The sequence below is a fragment of the Temnothorax nylanderi genome, unplaced genomic scaffold (assembly GCF_030848795.1).
Source record: "Temnothorax nylanderi isolate EJ_2023f unplaced genomic scaffold, tnyl_v1.0 TNYL_tig0065_pilon, whole genome shotgun sequence".
In the NCBI taxonomy this organism is placed as follows: Eukaryota; Metazoa; Arthropoda; class Insecta; order Hymenoptera; family Formicidae; genus Temnothorax; species Temnothorax nylanderi.
In genome coordinates this window covers 852,338-868,778 of record NW_027249127.1, presented here as the reverse complement: position 1 = coordinate 868,778, position 16,441 = coordinate 852,338, and the positions used below count along the sequence as shown (strand labels likewise).

Sequence of the window (16,441 nt, the reverse complement as noted above, 5' to 3'; positions counted from 1 at the left end):
ATAAACTAAAAGAGACACACTGGTGATATCTTCCGATTCTGTACAATGTACTCTGACTATTCTAATAAATTGCATAAAATCTCTATTTTTCATTAGACTTGGACATTTATTTTCACATTTGCTCAGCTGCTTCTGCTCGTGTTCTTTTCTCCGTTGCAATGTATTTATTGGTGAAAATCTGCAATTATATATTTATTAGATATTTGTCTTTTAATATGTAACATATTTGTACCTTTTATAATAGATCTTGTTCAATATGCAATGATACAATAATTCGACTCACTTTATTTCAAAGATGATACCTTGAAATGGGTTTATTCGCCCTTCAAGCGGATGAATTTCAAAAACACTATAAGTCAGATATTGCTTACGGTCAATGTCCTGCAAAAATAATTTCAGTAAGGATCTCATTACATGCAAGTCAGATCGATTAAGTCAGTGATAGGAAATATATCAATTTATCATATAAAATCCATGCATTTCGAGGATTCCAGCTTAATGACGCTAGCTTATCAGTTATATCTGCGTCCGATATTTTTCTCTCGCATATGCTAATATTGAAAAAAAAAAGTTTAATATATATATATATTTCTATAGATAAAGACTTTTATAGATTAAATAAACAATTCGATAACTGTTCAAATATATATCTATCTGGACAGTGTTCTACAAATTCTAGACACAGATTTTAATAGTTTTAAATAGGGAGTGGTAAAATTATTTTACTAAAGGACTTTTCTAAGGACGCTTTCGATAATCCGTTACTGGCTAAAAATTTTCATTTATCAGGAACAATTGTTCCGTACCCGAATGCACTTTACTTCGTTATCGATCTCACCGAGGACAACGTAACTGCAGGCTCGAGACGAAAGGTTACGCAGTACAAAGGTATCGTACCTACAGGTATTTTCTACCGTAGGTGGAAAATCGATGAGCGTGAAATCTCCGGTCGTATTTGTGTGATAAACTACCAATTTCGGTACAATGACCCGCACTTTGATGGGAACACGTATGTTCGGAGTAGACTTAATCCTGAAAAAGTTCGTACAAATCTTTCTTACGATGATAAAGAGTCATCATGACAAATAGCGAGGATGTCTTACCAAAATTCACTGTAAAAAGTGCCTTCATTTACGCCCATTAATTCGACTTGAAGCTTTATCTCCTTTTCCGGTTTGATTCTTCCACGAAGAGGCTTTATCATTAAGTCTAGATCATTTTGCCCGAGATCAATCGCAAATCTGGAAAATTTTAGATTTTTACCAAATTATTTTATATCAAACATATTTCTTTATATAATATTTAAATTTATTTTTTATTTGAATAAAATATAATATGCGCAAAAAGTCTAATAACTGATCTATATATTTACATAAATATAAATTATTTCCATAATCTGAAATTGTCTTTTTATATAACAAAAAATGAACAAAAAAATAAAAATAGCGAGAATTACTTAAAAATATTTTTTAAAAATAAAGATATAAAAAAATACATTGCGATATTATTTCTAATATACGAGAAATTTCTAAAAATAACGCGGATACCTGGTGCTCTTGCTTCCTTCGTTACGGATTGTTACTATTTTTAAACCGGACGAATAACCAATATCGATAGTACCAAAGTCTATCAACTTTGGTTCGATGCTGATATATTCGGTGGCTAAAGTAGATATCACGTGATAATCGAAAATCTTTCCATTGATTTCAATAGGAATTATCGCATGCGATATGGACGTTCTCTTGAACGTGTAGGTCACGTATGTTGTTATACTTAATCCAGGACTGATCCGTATGCCACTTTTCAAAGCTCTTACTTGAAAAGCCTATTCGAAAGCGTTAACCATTGAGAATTTCCTATTTCTTAAAATTTCGTAATTGTAATCTATTTATGTTAGGCATATTTACTATAAAATTTAGCTGGCGAATTCTGATAAATGCAGGTTTATATCCGACGTTCTTGATAATAATACGTTGTCGATACGTAACTCCTTCGAAGGCTTCGTCGAATTTTATATGACTCGGTGAGATGTATACGTCGTCATATCTTATGCCTGTTGTTAACTCATTCGTAGAAAGTATTGTCTGCATTTCCTGTGTGATCTAATATTGACATACAAATTAAAAGATAGTAATATCTACGCGGAAACGGGCGTTAAATGTAGAGATAGTGCGAATACATTAAATTTTATATCTTTAAAAAGTTTTCTGTTTCTTCTAAAAAGTTTATCTTATTTATATATCTGTATCCTTCAATTTTATTCGTTTTGTTGTATTTAGCTCGTTAAAATATGTTATTTGTTTTAATGTTATTATACTTACGGTTGTCGTTGAAAGATTCGTCATGCTGACGTATATAGACGCACGGAATTATAACGCCTACTACCGAAAAGAGATTTTCACCGATTAGAATTATTTGAGAATTATTTAAAGATGCATGTCTTTAATTAATATCTTTTAATTAAATAAATAAAATTGTAAATCTTATTTCTGTTTTGACATATTGTCAATATTGATGCTATTCATGTCTGCTTTGTGTTCGAGGGAAATTATTCTTTTGTTTTCGAGGAAAGGAAATAAAATAGAGGATAATATTAATAGAAACGGAATTTAATTTATCGATATGTGGTTGTATCAATAATTTATACAAATAATAAAATTTTTCTATACATATGTATATTTTAATATATATTATATGTATAATAAACACGTACACATTTATGGTTTAATTTTACTTACATACATATTACAATTGAAATCGATTTAGTTTATTATTCATCAAACAACGATGTTATCCCTGTTTGGTTGTTGATTCAAATCAGATAGGCCGATTATAGGTATGCTCTCGATAATCTCATGAATCCAATTGGTGTACATAGAAACCTGTAATAAAAAATAATATAATCTATTAGTATTTTAAATAACATAATCTATTAATATTATGAATAACACAGTCCATTAATATAATGAATGGTAATTATCGTGAACAAAGAAATATTGTAGGAAATATAACAAAAAACATTGACAGACTTTACTTAAGAATAGTTTGCAGATAATAAAGTTATAAATTACAGTTATATTACAGATCGCTTTTAATATATTTATTGATATAAATTTATGAATATATTTATGTTAATGTACCTTCGTAAAAACAGCATAAAAGTTCGGATCACATACATTGGTGCCCAATCTCCGTGGGCTCACGGAAACAACTCCGTGAACTTCCCAAACACTGGAATTCGGCCGCTGAAGCACCAAACCCCCGCCGCTGTCTCCATTACATACCCCAGTACCATTCGCCCATCCAGCGCAGAAGGAAGTGTAAGTTAAATATTTTCGAAAATCTCTGTTCTGGTTTTGACGACACTCGTCGTCAGAAATAATTTTCATCGTAGTTACCCTCAAAACTGGACTAAATGTGTCATTCTCCGTCAGCCCCATGCCTGAAAAATTTCTTAAATTTTCTAGGCATTGTTAAGGAAATCTATATTTGTTGTTAAACAAATAGTTAATAATTTGATTTTTAAGTTTTATATTAGTGGTTTTTAAATTTATTGAATATTTTATTTTCAAGCAACACACGAGTATAGATATAATAGTAAGAATATTAGCTTTAGAAAGAAATATTAATTTTTTTTTTAGAAATGCATGAATAATTTGTTTATATATTAAGCAGTTATATTATTAAGCAGTATGTGTATAAAATAAAATAAAGAAATATAAAGAATTTATTAAACGTATCAAATAAGAAATTTGATAATTATGTTATATGATAATCTTGTTTTTTCTAAGTAAAAACATTCGATTTTCTCGAACTTTATTCTCTAACTCTATCTAGATTTTTAACGCATTTAAAATTTAAACTTACCGGCAACTAATCCAAGTCCACCGTTTCGCTGGTATTCCAGTAATGTTTCATCGGAATGCCAAGGAACGCAAACTGGCCCAACAACCGAGTTAATAGTCGCAGCTCTCTTTAAAATCAGCAACGCGATGTCCGAGCCGTAGTTACTCTCGTGATCTTGATACGCGTTCTGCAGCTCGATACTTTCCACGTCGATCACCTGCGCATTTTCTCCTACTTGACTTAAGTCACTCGAGAGAGTCCCTAAAGCGACGCGCATCGTGTCCGCCGCGGTCTTCCAAACGCAGTGACCGGCAGTTAACACAACGCGTTCCGCGATCAGCGTGCCGCCGCAAAAGAATCTCCATTGACCATCTTCGTGCGAAAAGAGGGTGGCTTGCCATGGCAATGTCTCTTCCTCTTCGACGCGCCACCCCTTTACGATCAATGCTGCCGCTAAGAATGTTAACATTTCTTGTACAAGTTAAATAAATTTAAAGATTTATACTAACAAAAACCGTTTTATATCGATAAGAAAAATATTTGCACTATAATAATAAATAAAAAAGAACAAAGGACATATTAAAAACTTCTAAAACTCTTCGTGTATTTCTTCCAACTACGACGATTCTAACGAAGCGGTTGAACGATTCTGATTAATTAATTCCAGAAGTATGACAACCCGTCAATTGTCAAACCTGTAGAGTCCCTCATCCCGCAGATAGGAGTACAACTCAGAAGCGATTGACTCCACGTGCCGTCGTGAAGGCACATGACACTGGACGATCCTTTGCTACGCTCGTAAAACGCAGGACATTCGAGGAAAACCCGCGTGCCAACCGGGAGGGGCCGGTCGCAAGGCAGCCACCCCTCGTGAGGACCCCACATCGCCTCGCATCGTTTAATCGCATCATGTGTCTCGGACAGCGCCGGGCACGTTATTCCTTCTGTTTCGTTACCTGAAATATGTTACACACAATCAATCATAAGTAAATAATTTATTTAATAAATAAAAAGAGCCTCATTCCGTCCTGGAACACCGGTGGTCCTCGTGGGAAGAATGTTACTTACTGAAGGTGCAACTCGGAATTCCGGGAAACCAGCGGTTATTCTGACAATAAATTTCACTGGCACCTTGCAAGGTGCCTTCGACGTCGCAGGCGTACTCGAGGCGCGTGAGCTCGGGAACGACCTCGCCCGGCCGACATCCAGAGCATCCGCTCACGCTATAATGGGTGCCCGCTTTCGCGGCGGGCAATCGGCAGGCACCTTCGGGCAGCGTTATCCCGCATAGAGACTCGTCCTCGTCGCTCCAGTCGTGGCAATTAAGTCGAGAGTTACATTTCAGCTCCGGCCGAATGCATCCGCCGTAAGCGCAGCGGAACCAATTTTCAGGACATCTGTAAAGATAAAGAACACTCGGTGATCTTTATTGCGTATAATCTCGCGCGAGCAGTAATTTTTTCGTACTCTGAAATGCTGAAAGTGGATGCTTCGCGAAGAAATTCTCGTTATTTGAATAAGATAAAACGGATACTGATAAAAATATTTAATTTTTGATGAAATAGTCGATCTCCTAGAACCAATTCTAAGATTTCTCTAACTATAAAATTAAATTACAGAGAAAATTAAATTACTCGATCGTGAATTATATACTCGGCATACGTACTCACGTGCTTCGCACAATTTCGCACTCTCATCAGATGCGTCTGCGCAGTGCCGAGTACCGTCGCACACTTTGGCTATCGGTAGGCACTGCCGTCTATTCTCGCATGCGAATTCTTGGTCTCTAAAGTAAGAAATAAACCGTCGGAATTTTAACTAACAATTGTTAATTAAGAAGAAATAAAATTCATTAACCAACCGGCACTCGTATTGTGAACATTCTTGATCCTCACAATCGACAGCCGCGCACGTGCTCGAGTCTTCGTCGGTGCCGTCGACGCAATCCTTCACACCGTCGCAGACCACTTCCTGATGAACGCAGCCTCCGTACGCACAACGGAACGTGTGCTCGGGACATGTATATTCGCGGCAGACCGTCGCATTCTCGTCGCTCCCGTCCGAGCAATCTTTATAGCCTGATAAAAAGCGGAGAGAACACAGAGATAAAAATTTCCAAGTTCAAACGAGTACACCTGTCCTTACGTTGCGCGACCTTATACCGGCTCATGCAATTTCGCATCAAATCGTCGTCAAAATTAATCTAACGGTTACAGACCATTGCACACCTCGGCGAAAGGTATGCACTCTTGATTAACAGTGGAACACTGAAAATCCCTGTCGGAGCAAACGTCGTTAGCATCTCGATCGCAAGCGATCTCGTCGCTGGCGTCCACGCAATCCGCCAGACCGTCGCATCGCGCCGCGCGACTCACGCAGGCACCGTAATTGCATCTGTACATATGCGTGGGACATCTGCAAAAAAGAGTTAATACAATAATACAGAATATTCCCTAACGATTATTCGAGTTACCAGCACATTCTATTAATTGCATTGAGAAGAATATTATGCTTGCACGCGCGCACGCGCGCGCGCGTGTGTGGAGATTGATTTGCATACGTAGACTTGCATTTTTTCCTCGCAGATAAAAATGTTTTAGCAGAAGAACGCCACAACGTTGGAATAAAAAGTCAAATGTGCAAAAAGTATTTAAGACTTTTCTCAAGTATTAGAATGTAATCATAATTAAGTAAAAAAAAGGAAGCTTTATCTGTGCTTTAACTATTTTATCTTCAGTTGGAAGAATATCCGGTTCTTTGCGACATTCCTTGTTTAGTGACTAATGGCAAAAGTTAACGGAAATATCTTCTTACACAACGTGACGACACAGTGTTCCGACTTCGTCCGACGAGTCCGGACAATGAGGGATACCATCGCAAACGTTCGCTAATGGCATCACGGTGCCGTCCACGCAAATAAATGTCAATGATGAATACACTTGGCTATTCTCTTCTGTGGTAACGTATATCCTATTAAATCCTGCAAACTCGCGAATATTAATGATCCCCGTCGCGACTACGTTCACCGCGCACGTTCACAATGTACCCTCTGACATAGAGATTAAATATCCTCAATATAGCGTAATCACTACGGTCCACTTTATTGTATGCAAACGTACCGAGCATCGTTATAATTAGTGTCGTCAATGCGATCATCCCTATAAAGAGTAATTATTATTTCTAAAAATTGAAATTATTCTTCTCACAAAACGCAGAATTAAGCGAACTTAGCCATCGGCTCTATATATACTCGTAGTTATTTGACAAATTATTCTGGCACTCGTCCGTGCATAATTTTTATAGCAGTACGGGAAATTGCATATTTTGTTCGTCCAGTCACAATAGAATACCGTGTGAATGCCGTTTCCCTATTATCGAAAACAAAAGGGTGCAGATTGTAAAGTATTGTGTTACACGTTGTGTTTCCAATATGTAAAAATGGGTTTTGCGTTGATCATTTTCTTTCGGACAATAACGAAAAGGTTCGGAATCAGAGTAGAATAAGATATTATTTTATAATTCAAGTAAATCTTATGAGTTACAAATTTAACTTACGCTCTAAATCCTTCAGAATTTCGTTTTGTGTACATAGATACATGTGCTCTCGAGTTTAGCTGATCTATCTTTTATTTATTGATCAAATAAAGCCCTACAATATTTATTGACTGTTGGAAAGTTGTGTGTATTGTCAACAATTGTTAACTAAAAATTGTACCTCTCGGTACAAATAAATCTTAAAAACGTAGATCAATATTTGTTTTCTTTGTATCAGAAATCTCAGTAGAATTTACAGACTCAAATCGAAAAAACTAACAAACGTTTCATCCTCGTAGAAGTGTTGGCGTTTAGTCATCGATAGACCCACTACTTTCATGGAAAGCTATCGTCATCTGCAGATAAGCGAGTAATTCGTTGTTGCACATCTTGGAATATTCGTCACTAACGATTTAACATCTTTCGTCATGACGTCATTAAAGAAATGTCAATGATAGGAAAGATAGTTATGGAGAACTCCTGGGAAAAAAATGTGTCTTAATAATAGATTCAAAAATAATGTGTGTGTGTGACAATGATTTAAATCACATATTTGCGCCCACGTACATATTATAATCACAACTCAAACTTCCGATTAGTGTAACATAAGAGTTTCTCCTAATTCATTTAACTTAACTTTTTTAAACTTATTTATGTATAATTACAAATGTATTATAATTTATTTACAAATTTATGTCGTATTTATTACAAAATTACATGTAGAATTTTATCGGAGACTTTATCCTGAAATACAAATCGTCCGAAATAAACCTGTGATGAATACGCTGTTTCTACAATCGATGGTTTGCGCCAATAATCCGATCCCTGAAGGATAGGACAACATGGTTACACAGAAACGACGATAATAATACAGCGGTATATGTATATATAGGGCGTGTGCGTTCGTTATCGGAGGCTTCTTATCGCACGGTTCGTGTGAAGAGGCACACCTAGTTCCTCTTTTGCGGTTCACGTTGAAAAACGGTTCAATCATTTCAGTTCGTATCAAACTCTCACTGGATATTGCCTCCAGATCAGCAATGAGGAATCTCGTTTGGGTAATTCTGCTCGTTGCCGCTGCACGTGCGCAATATAAATGTAAGTAAATCTATTTTATCAAAATTATCTATTTATCATATTTTATTAGAAGCGTCCATTTATAAAAAAAATTCTCTGATAAATTTTCTCTATATTTTCATATGCGGATTTAATATCAGTACAAATAATTTACATTTAAATATGCGTGTCTATCTACGCGCAAAATTAAAAATGCAGAAACTGTGTAGTTATATGATGAGTGTCATGTTTTTATTATCAAATAATTTAATAAAACTTTTTAGTGGTACTTGTAATAATATTATTAAGTATGTAACATTAAATATACGGGTTTAATTTTTACTGCATTTTGCTTCCTCATAGAGGAAGCTTTGTTTTCGTGAATTTCGTATATGAACCTTCGATTGCCTATAAAGTTGGGTCTAGTCAACCAAATTTAAGTGAATTATATATGAAATAGGGGTAGAAGAAACCAACGAAGAGATTGGTTTTTGAGTTTTTTCTGCCAATATATTCAGATTGTTGTAAAACGTCGAAATATCGCCTAAAAAAAAAATGTCCGTATGTATGTGTGTATGTGCACATTTGATGTTGTGGTTGCTCTAACGTCCGCAAATATTGAGATATCGGGCTGTTTTTTGTTTAATCGATAGAGTATCATTCAAGGAAGGTTGGTATTGAATTTGGCGATGATCGGTAAAGGGGTTCTTTTTTAAAAAAATTTTGAATTTTTTAAGAAATGTCCGTGGTTGCTCTAACTTCCGCAAATTTGGAGATATCAATTTATTTCTAATTTTATTATATTTTTCAGTCTTTTCTACCCCTATTTCATATATAATTTTTTAAGATTTGGTTGATTAGACCCAGCTTTATACGCGATCAAAGGTCCATAATTTTGATCGCATATAAAGCTAAGTCTAATCAACCGAATTTAAAAGAATTATATATGAAATAGGAGTAGAAAAGACCGAAGTAAAAATTGTTTTTTAAGTTTTCGATGCCAATGTGTTGCTTATGTTCGAAAACGTCGAATTTAAATTTTTTGGTAATCGGTAATCCCTTCACCTATCCTCGCCAAATTAAATAACAATCTTCCTTTAATGATACTCTATCCATCAAATAACTTAGGGTAGATTGAGGCGAATCGGATTAATATAAGTTTTAAGACAATTTTCGTTAGTGTTTTATTTTAAACGAGCTATTTTATCGTGCTAATTAGTAATCCGATTTGCCTCGGTCTACCCTATACATTTTTTAGGCAGAAATCGGTAACCCTTTCACTAATCTTCGCCAAATTCAAAACAACCTCCCTTTAATGATACCTTATATATAAGATTACGTGTATGATTTGTACACTTTTTAGGCAAAAATTGGTAACCCCTTCACCGATCATTGCCAAATTCAACACCAATCTATTTTTAATGATACTCTATCCATAAAAAAAAGTGCGCAAGTAGAAACTTGCACATTGTTTCCTCATAGTTTTTAAGTGTGCAAGTAGAAACTTGCACATTGTTTCCGGGAATATTCTGCAAATAAAAAATCATACCATTTTAAAATGCGTATCTTAAGCTTCATATGCCGTGGCAAAGTCCGATTTGTTACGTATTGATAACGAAATCAATCAATAGTGCTCATAGTAGAATCATGAAAAATATATATATCTATAATTTTTTAAACAAGTTTCAGTTTTAAACAATAAAAAATATATTATAGATGAGACAGTATTGCATTAATTTTTTTTAATTTTTTTGAATATGTATAAATTAATTAACTATTTTTATTGTTTTATATAATATTTTTATATAAAATAGCTAAGAAATTTTTGTATTTGTAAATATCTGAAAGTTACAAATGATTCTGAACAGCGATTCTGAAAAAGAATTTTTTAATCCTTATTAGAAAGATAAATTTTAAAAATTTATACTTAATAGATACGTTTTTGTGTCCAGTTAAGATGCGCGACAGCGTGAACATTTAAAATGTGATTAATTTTTTAGAAGTTTTGAGTCAGAAATTTATGATAACGCTTATTCTTTGCATTATTAGACATTATCAAGCATCAGATAAGCAGATATCTCGAGAATGATCAAATTACTTGATTACAATTGACGTAACATAGTCTTGCCGATATAAAATATATTACAGTTATTATTTTATGTTATAAATGTACTGATATTATTAATTAAAGATATTATGTAAGGCATCTAGGCAATGTGTTTAAAAGGATTACAAATTACAGCATTGTTTTATATGGATATACCCATATTGCTGTATAAAGCAATATGAATATTAACTCTATAGAGTTAATCTGTATTTATTTCGTATTTATGTTTAACCGCCGTTTTTTTATATCATATTTATTTTATATTATATCGTTTATTTTATATCACACGTTTCGAGAGTTTCATTAAATTTTTATCTCTTGATGCATCATAAACGGCCAAAATTAAACTTGAATTCGGTAAACGCATAAGATCAAATATTCGAGATAGTGATAACACTCTATGAATTATCTTGATTAAAGAGAACTTGAAGTAAACTTCGATCAAGTCGTCGATAAAAATATGATAAGCATTTAAAATGTAAAATATTAGAAAATAAAGGACATTTCGCCATTATTATATTTTTATCATTTTTAATAAATTATCTAGTTAAATTACCTAATTAAATTATTTCTCTGTCTCTTTCTTTCATAGCTTATATTTTGATGGTTTCTATGAGCGACATTATCAAAAGCTAATAAATCTCATTGGTAACTGACAATGAGTTATTCTATGTCGATCGATTCGCGATTTTTCAGACAAATTCTGCGCACCCATCGGTACAGTAAGCGAGTCTGCGTGCTACAATATACAACGAGGAGACAGCGAAGTGTCATGTGTGCGCGTGCAGGACAACGCCGAGTGCGCTATCCGCTTAGCTGAAGGCCAAGCCGATTTCGGTGTCTTTAATGCAGAAGAATTGTTGTTGACGCATCAATTCTATTCATCTCACATACAACCCATTCTTCAACTGAGGCATAAAGATAGGCAGGAAGGTAGTCTCTCGAAAACTTATAGAAAAATTTATATAATAAAAAGTTATATATTACTTATAGGCGCGACGTCATTAGTTATGTACATATAGGCAAGGAAAGCATCTTAAATTTAATTCATAATAAATAAAGAAATTAAAATTAATAGTAAAAATTAAATTACTAGAGATCAATGCGTGAAGAGTTTTATCGAGTAAAATTAAAAATTTTAAAATTAGTTTAAACTTAAACAAAATATATAAGTAATAAAAATTAAAACATATTCCTTAAATGTTTTTAAAATACTACTTTTTTGGAATTACAAATTATCATTAACAGTCTCCTCTGAAACTGACTAAAAATTAAAGCCAAAAAATTCTGAATTTGGTATTTTTTAATAATTTCTTATTATTGAACATTAAATTGAGTATTAAAATAACTATTACGATATTTTCTTTATTATTGGCAAAAATCTAAGTTTGGGTTATATGTTATTGCACATCTTGATAAAAAAAATACATGTGTTATAAATATAATTTAACTTCCACAGAGGAATTTGAATTCCAAACGGTGGCAGTGGTCCCCGTAGATTTGACGCAGCAAAACATACTCCCTGGTGAACGTCTAAAAAATTTGAAAGATAGTGGCTTTTGCCATCCTGGTTTTAGCCAATCTCAATGGTGGAATGATTATATTCTCAAGTATTTTGAAAATTCCGCAATGTCAAGTATAGTGAACCCTCCGCAATGTCAGGATGATGTAACCGCTATCGAGAACGAGATCATAAATCTTAAAAATTTCTTTGGAAAAGCTTGTAGGCCGGGCGAATGGGCTGCTGATAGCGCCGCTGATCAAGAACTAAGTAAGTCGATTTACATATTAAAATAAACTTATTTCCTTACCTTAAGTATATCAATTATTATCTATTACAAATTTTTGCTTAAAAAAAGATGGCTTAAAGATATTTTGAAGGTAACATACATCAATCAATCAATCAATCAATCATTCTTTATTTCGTTCCCCTTCCGGGGTTGGAAAGGCGTTTTTTCAGTAAAAACGTTCCCAAAAACCTTTACAATTTCTCTTATTTCCCCGACCTGGTCATTGAGCGACCTTACAACTTATTTCCCTTCCCTCCCTCTTCCATCCGGCAGCCCTCTGGCCATCTCCTTTAGCTTTCCCTAATCAGCACTCCTCTGACTCCCTCCATCCTGACGCAGCTCTTCTCTTTTTTTTCCGGCTCCCTCCTTTCAGTACTTGACGCCTTCCTTCTTTCTTACTCTACCTTCCACTCTGAATATAAAATAATTATTCTTACAGTATTACAATCTTACCTCCTTCTCCTTCTCCCCTCCTTCTCCCTTAACGCTTCTCTCTTTATCTCCCTTTATCTCTCCTTTCCATCCTAAATTCCTCCTATTCTTTTTTCTTCCTATCTGCTTCGTCCTCGTCCGTATCCATTAGTAGATTCTCCTCCATCCTTTTCGCTATTTCGTCCTCCGCGGTCCTCTTTGGCCTCCCGCTTTCCTCTCCTCTCCTCTCTTTTCTCCTTTCTTTCTCCTCTCTTTCTCTTACCCTCGTTTCCACCGATTTGTCTTCGTCCATTTTCACCCTCAATCTGCTTCCTTCCTTTCTCCTTGCATCCAATACCTTCCACTTATCCTCCTCCTTATTCCCCATTTTCATTAATATCGTTACCCAGTCTCCTCTCTGTCCTATCACGCTTACCTCTTTCACTTCCACCTTCACATTTAGTCCATCCGAAAATAATTCCTTCACCTTCTCCCAATTTGATTCCTTTCCCACCCATCTCTCCTTCTCGATCCTCAGTATCACGTTCTTCTTTCTCTTCTCGTCGTCATTCCTTTCGTACTCCTTTGTCCACCATTTTCTCTTGTAAAACTTACCCTTTCTCTCTTCACTGTCATCCCTCTTCCTTTTGCTCGTGCTCTGTTCCATCTTATACACTTGAAGGTAACATACATAAATTCAAGAATAAAAATTGCACCATTTCAAAAAAGTGCATAATTAATCAATATAATATATTTTTCAGAGAAGAAATATCCAGAACTGTGTGCTCTTTGTGATAACGAGGTAACTTGCAGTTATGATAATATGGATCATCATGGACATATCGGAGCTTTGCAATGTCTAGCTCGTCGTAAAGGTAAAGTGGCATACGCAGCACTCAACTACGTTCAGAATTACCTCAAAGTAAGTGTGAGATACTTTATCTTCATTTAAGAAACGGTTACAGCAATTCTCCTAGAATCAACGTGTATAACAATTATTAATTATTTATATTGTGTCTTCTCTTTATACTATTATATTAATTAATTATTGTGTTTCAGAGAAATGAGTCGTATCAGTTTTTATGTCCAGGCGGCACCGTTCTTCCTTTATCCACTGAAAATCCTTGCGCCTGGCTCAAACAACCGTGGAGCGTTGTCGCAGCTAGAAAGTAAGCAAACAGCAACGAAGATAAATGAGAAGAATAGTTTTCCTTTTATTTCCCGAAAATATGTTCTAAAAATTATATAAGTTATTTAGGTCTCTTTTTGAAATAATTCATTTGAATATATATATCTTAATTATATAATTCTCTTTTTTCAGCGAGATTGCAGAGTCTCTAAAGTCTAAATTGTTGACATGGCTGAAACCTCCTCATATCGAACTTTGGCTAATTACTTTAGACAGTGTTATACAAGATGACAGTTGGGCCTCCGAGATAACCGAGAAAATGTCCATAGCTACGTACTTGAGCAAGGGAAGAATCGTCGATATCGACAATATTCAAACTTGCGGCAAACACATTCGTTGGTGCACAATCGGCGATCTGGAGACCAACAAGTGCAAGTGGGTGGCGAAAGCGGCAAAGGCTCTTGGTGTGGCACCGAGCATTTCTTGCATGAAGTCAAATTCCACGTTTCAATGCTTCCGCGATATACAAGAAAATCGAACGGATATCATGGTCATTGATTCTAATTACGGTTATCTGGCACGAACGTAAGCAGAAAATTTCAAGTATCGACGAAACTTTGAGCAACATATCTACGTGAAATTATTTGACGTTTTTTCTTACATTTTGCTTGCAGGGTTTACGACATGTCAACGGTTCTATACAGCGAAACTGATAATGATAAGAATAGTGTGACAATCGCGGTGGTGCGTGAGCCCAGAGGCGACGATTACCCCATAAAGAGCTTTCACGATTTAAAGGATAAGAAAGCATGTTTCCCTGAATACGGCGGACTCAGCTGGTTGAGTTTCATCAACACGGCTAGAACAAACGATATCATTTCGTCTAAATCCTGCGACTATCCATCGTTGGTGTCCGACCTGCTGTCGGGCGCTTGCACCCCCGGAATCGAAGATACCGACCACTCGAGCACCGCCGTCCCCTCGGACATAGCGTCCAAGCTTTGCTCGGCTTGCAGACATCAAAATAATACATCCTGCGCAGGGAACGAAACTAATCACTATTACGGTGACAAAGGGGCCATGCGATGCCTTATTGAAGGAGCCGGCGACATTGCGTTTGTCGAGAAGGCGAATATTCTCTATGGTAAAAAGCAATCAACATTATAGATATATATAAAAGCTTAAGAAATCATCTATTACCAATTCTTTTAATCTCAAAGATCAGTATTTTACAAAACGTGCTTTTAATCTGCCAATTTTTAAAATATTAGTGGGAACATGTTTCCTTCAGTTTATTTTTATAACTTTTTACTCGTAATTATGAAAAATATTTTTACCTTGAATTTAAACGCGTCGTGCACTATTCTTAACATTTTTTTTATTTGATAGTTGGTAATTATTATATTTTTGTTATACAGTCGACTACTTCGCCATCGATTCGAATATGTACCGTGTTTTGTGCAAAAATGGAAGTTTGGCCCAAAATCCAGGGTTTACTGTTGACGAGTTCTGCGCACTATCGGTAACAATCGACAGTGAGGTAAACAACTTTCTTAGACATTATTTAATTTTTAAATTAAACTACGTCATCGCGTTTAATTAAAAAATCGAATATTTCTGTTTAAAATCTTTAATATTATTAATACACAGTAATTGTACTAAATATTTTAATTATCATTAATTTACTGTAAAAGACTTATGTAACGAAAACAATGAAAAATATGCTGATGTAGAACAAAAAACAGAAATATCAATTTTAAAACACTAAAAGACTATATAATGTAAGCATTAAATGTTTAACATTTCTTTACACAAATCGAATAAATCGCAATGTTCTTCCAGGTCGTTGGTCGTAGGAAGGATAGCGTGCAAATTTCTAGAACGGATACTATTCTAGCCTTATTAAAAATGGAAGATTGGCTAGGATATCGCGTAAAAGCTCAAAGACCAATTCACATGTTCGGGCTATTCAACGACACAAAAGATCTTCTCTTCAAAGATTCCTCGTCGGGTTTGGTTTCCTCATCGTCGATGAAAAAGACAGTGCTTGCCTATAAAGAGCTTTTCAGTCACGTCGAGGAGTGCTCGAATGACTCTTTCGCGGTCACCGCTAATTTCATTTTTGTAGCCCTAGTCGCACTTTATCACCTTCTTTCCAGTCACGTACGCTAATTTTCTTTGCATTGTTAATTCCAATATTTGCAATATTTACGTAATACACGATTGCCATATGTACTTTTAAGTATAATGGATGGCTAAGCGTTGACCAACTTTTTATTGACCTTTTTTTTTTTAATAAAAGCACCACCACCATATTTTCTTATTTTGGAGATTAGAATAAAAAATTATTATTACTTTTCTATATTTACTGAATTTTTATTTACGTCACTTAATCCTTTTACACACGCAATATAGGGGAGAGTTGGCAATTACCGCGCGGTTGACAATTCCGCGCCATTGTTTATCTCAATAACTATTTGTATTACGCGCCTACAATGATGTTAATATCATAGAGTAGGGCTGCGTTCGGAAACGTCACCCGAGTGCATACGAGTATACTCCCTTTTC

At 34.9% G+C, this 16,441-nt stretch overlaps 2 protein-coding genes across 2 annotated transcripts; one reads left to right on the top strand and one right to left on the bottom strand.

The window, feature by feature from the left end:
* Positions 1-2,664: 2,664 nt before the first annotated feature.
* Positions 2,665-7,002, bottom strand: LOC139773610 (modular serine protease-like). The gene is made up of 10 exons (XM_071708162.1): positions 6,966-7,002; positions 6,661-6,862; positions 6,065-6,261; positions 5,708-5,924; positions 5,513-5,632; positions 4,915-5,243; positions 4,542-4,802; positions 3,868-4,299; positions 3,141-3,442; positions 2,665-2,882 (listed from the first exon to the last, which is right to left on the bottom strand). Exons 1-10 carry the CDS (start codon positions 7,000-7,002, stop codon positions 2,778-2,780), a joined length of 2,202 nt encoding a protein of 733 aa, XP_071564263.1. The 3' UTR covers positions 2,665-2,777.
* Positions 6,790-16,237, top strand: LOC139773678 (transferrin-like). The gene is made up of 10 exons (XM_071708297.1): positions 6,790-6,804; positions 8,380-8,478; positions 11,240-11,476; positions 12,003-12,314; positions 13,506-13,666; positions 13,804-13,913; positions 14,066-14,458; positions 14,548-15,017; positions 15,292-15,413; positions 15,716-16,237. Exons 2-10 carry the CDS (start codon positions 8,421-8,423, stop codon positions 16,043-16,045), a joined length of 2,193 nt encoding a protein of 730 aa, XP_071564398.1. The 5' UTR covers positions 6,790-6,804; positions 8,380-8,420; the 3' UTR covers positions 16,046-16,237.
* The last annotated feature ends 204 nt before the right edge of the window (positions 16,238-16,441 follow it).

What these genes read in the sequence shown, in the direction of transcription:
- LOC139773610 (XM_071708162.1), bottom strand. Translation starts at nt 7,002, where the DNA reads ATGATCGCATTGACGACACTAATTATAACGATGCTCG. An exon ending in ACTAATTATAACGATGCTCG is followed by an intron (nt 6,863 to 6,965) that starts GTACGTTTGCAT and finishes CGGTGAACGTAG; the next exon opens with TCGCGACGGGGATCATTAAT. An exon ending in AAATTGTGCGAAGCACGTGA is followed by an intron (nt 5,244 to 5,512) that starts GTACGTATGCCG and finishes TTATCTTTACAG; the next exon opens with ATGTCCTGAAAATTGGTTCC.
- LOC139773678 (XM_071708297.1), top strand. Translation starts at nt 8,421, where the DNA reads ATGAGGAATCTCGTTTGGGTAATTCTGCTCGTTGCCGCTGCACGTGCG. An exon ending in CGCCGCTGATCAAGAACTAA is followed by an intron (nt 12,315 to 13,505) that starts GTAAGTCGATTT and finishes TATATTTTTCAG; the next exon opens with AGAAGAAATATCCAGAACTG. An exon ending in ACGTTCAGAATTACCTCAAA is followed by an intron (nt 13,667 to 13,803) that starts GTAAGTGTGAGA and finishes ATTGTGTTTCAG; the next exon opens with AGAAATGAGTCGTATCAGTT.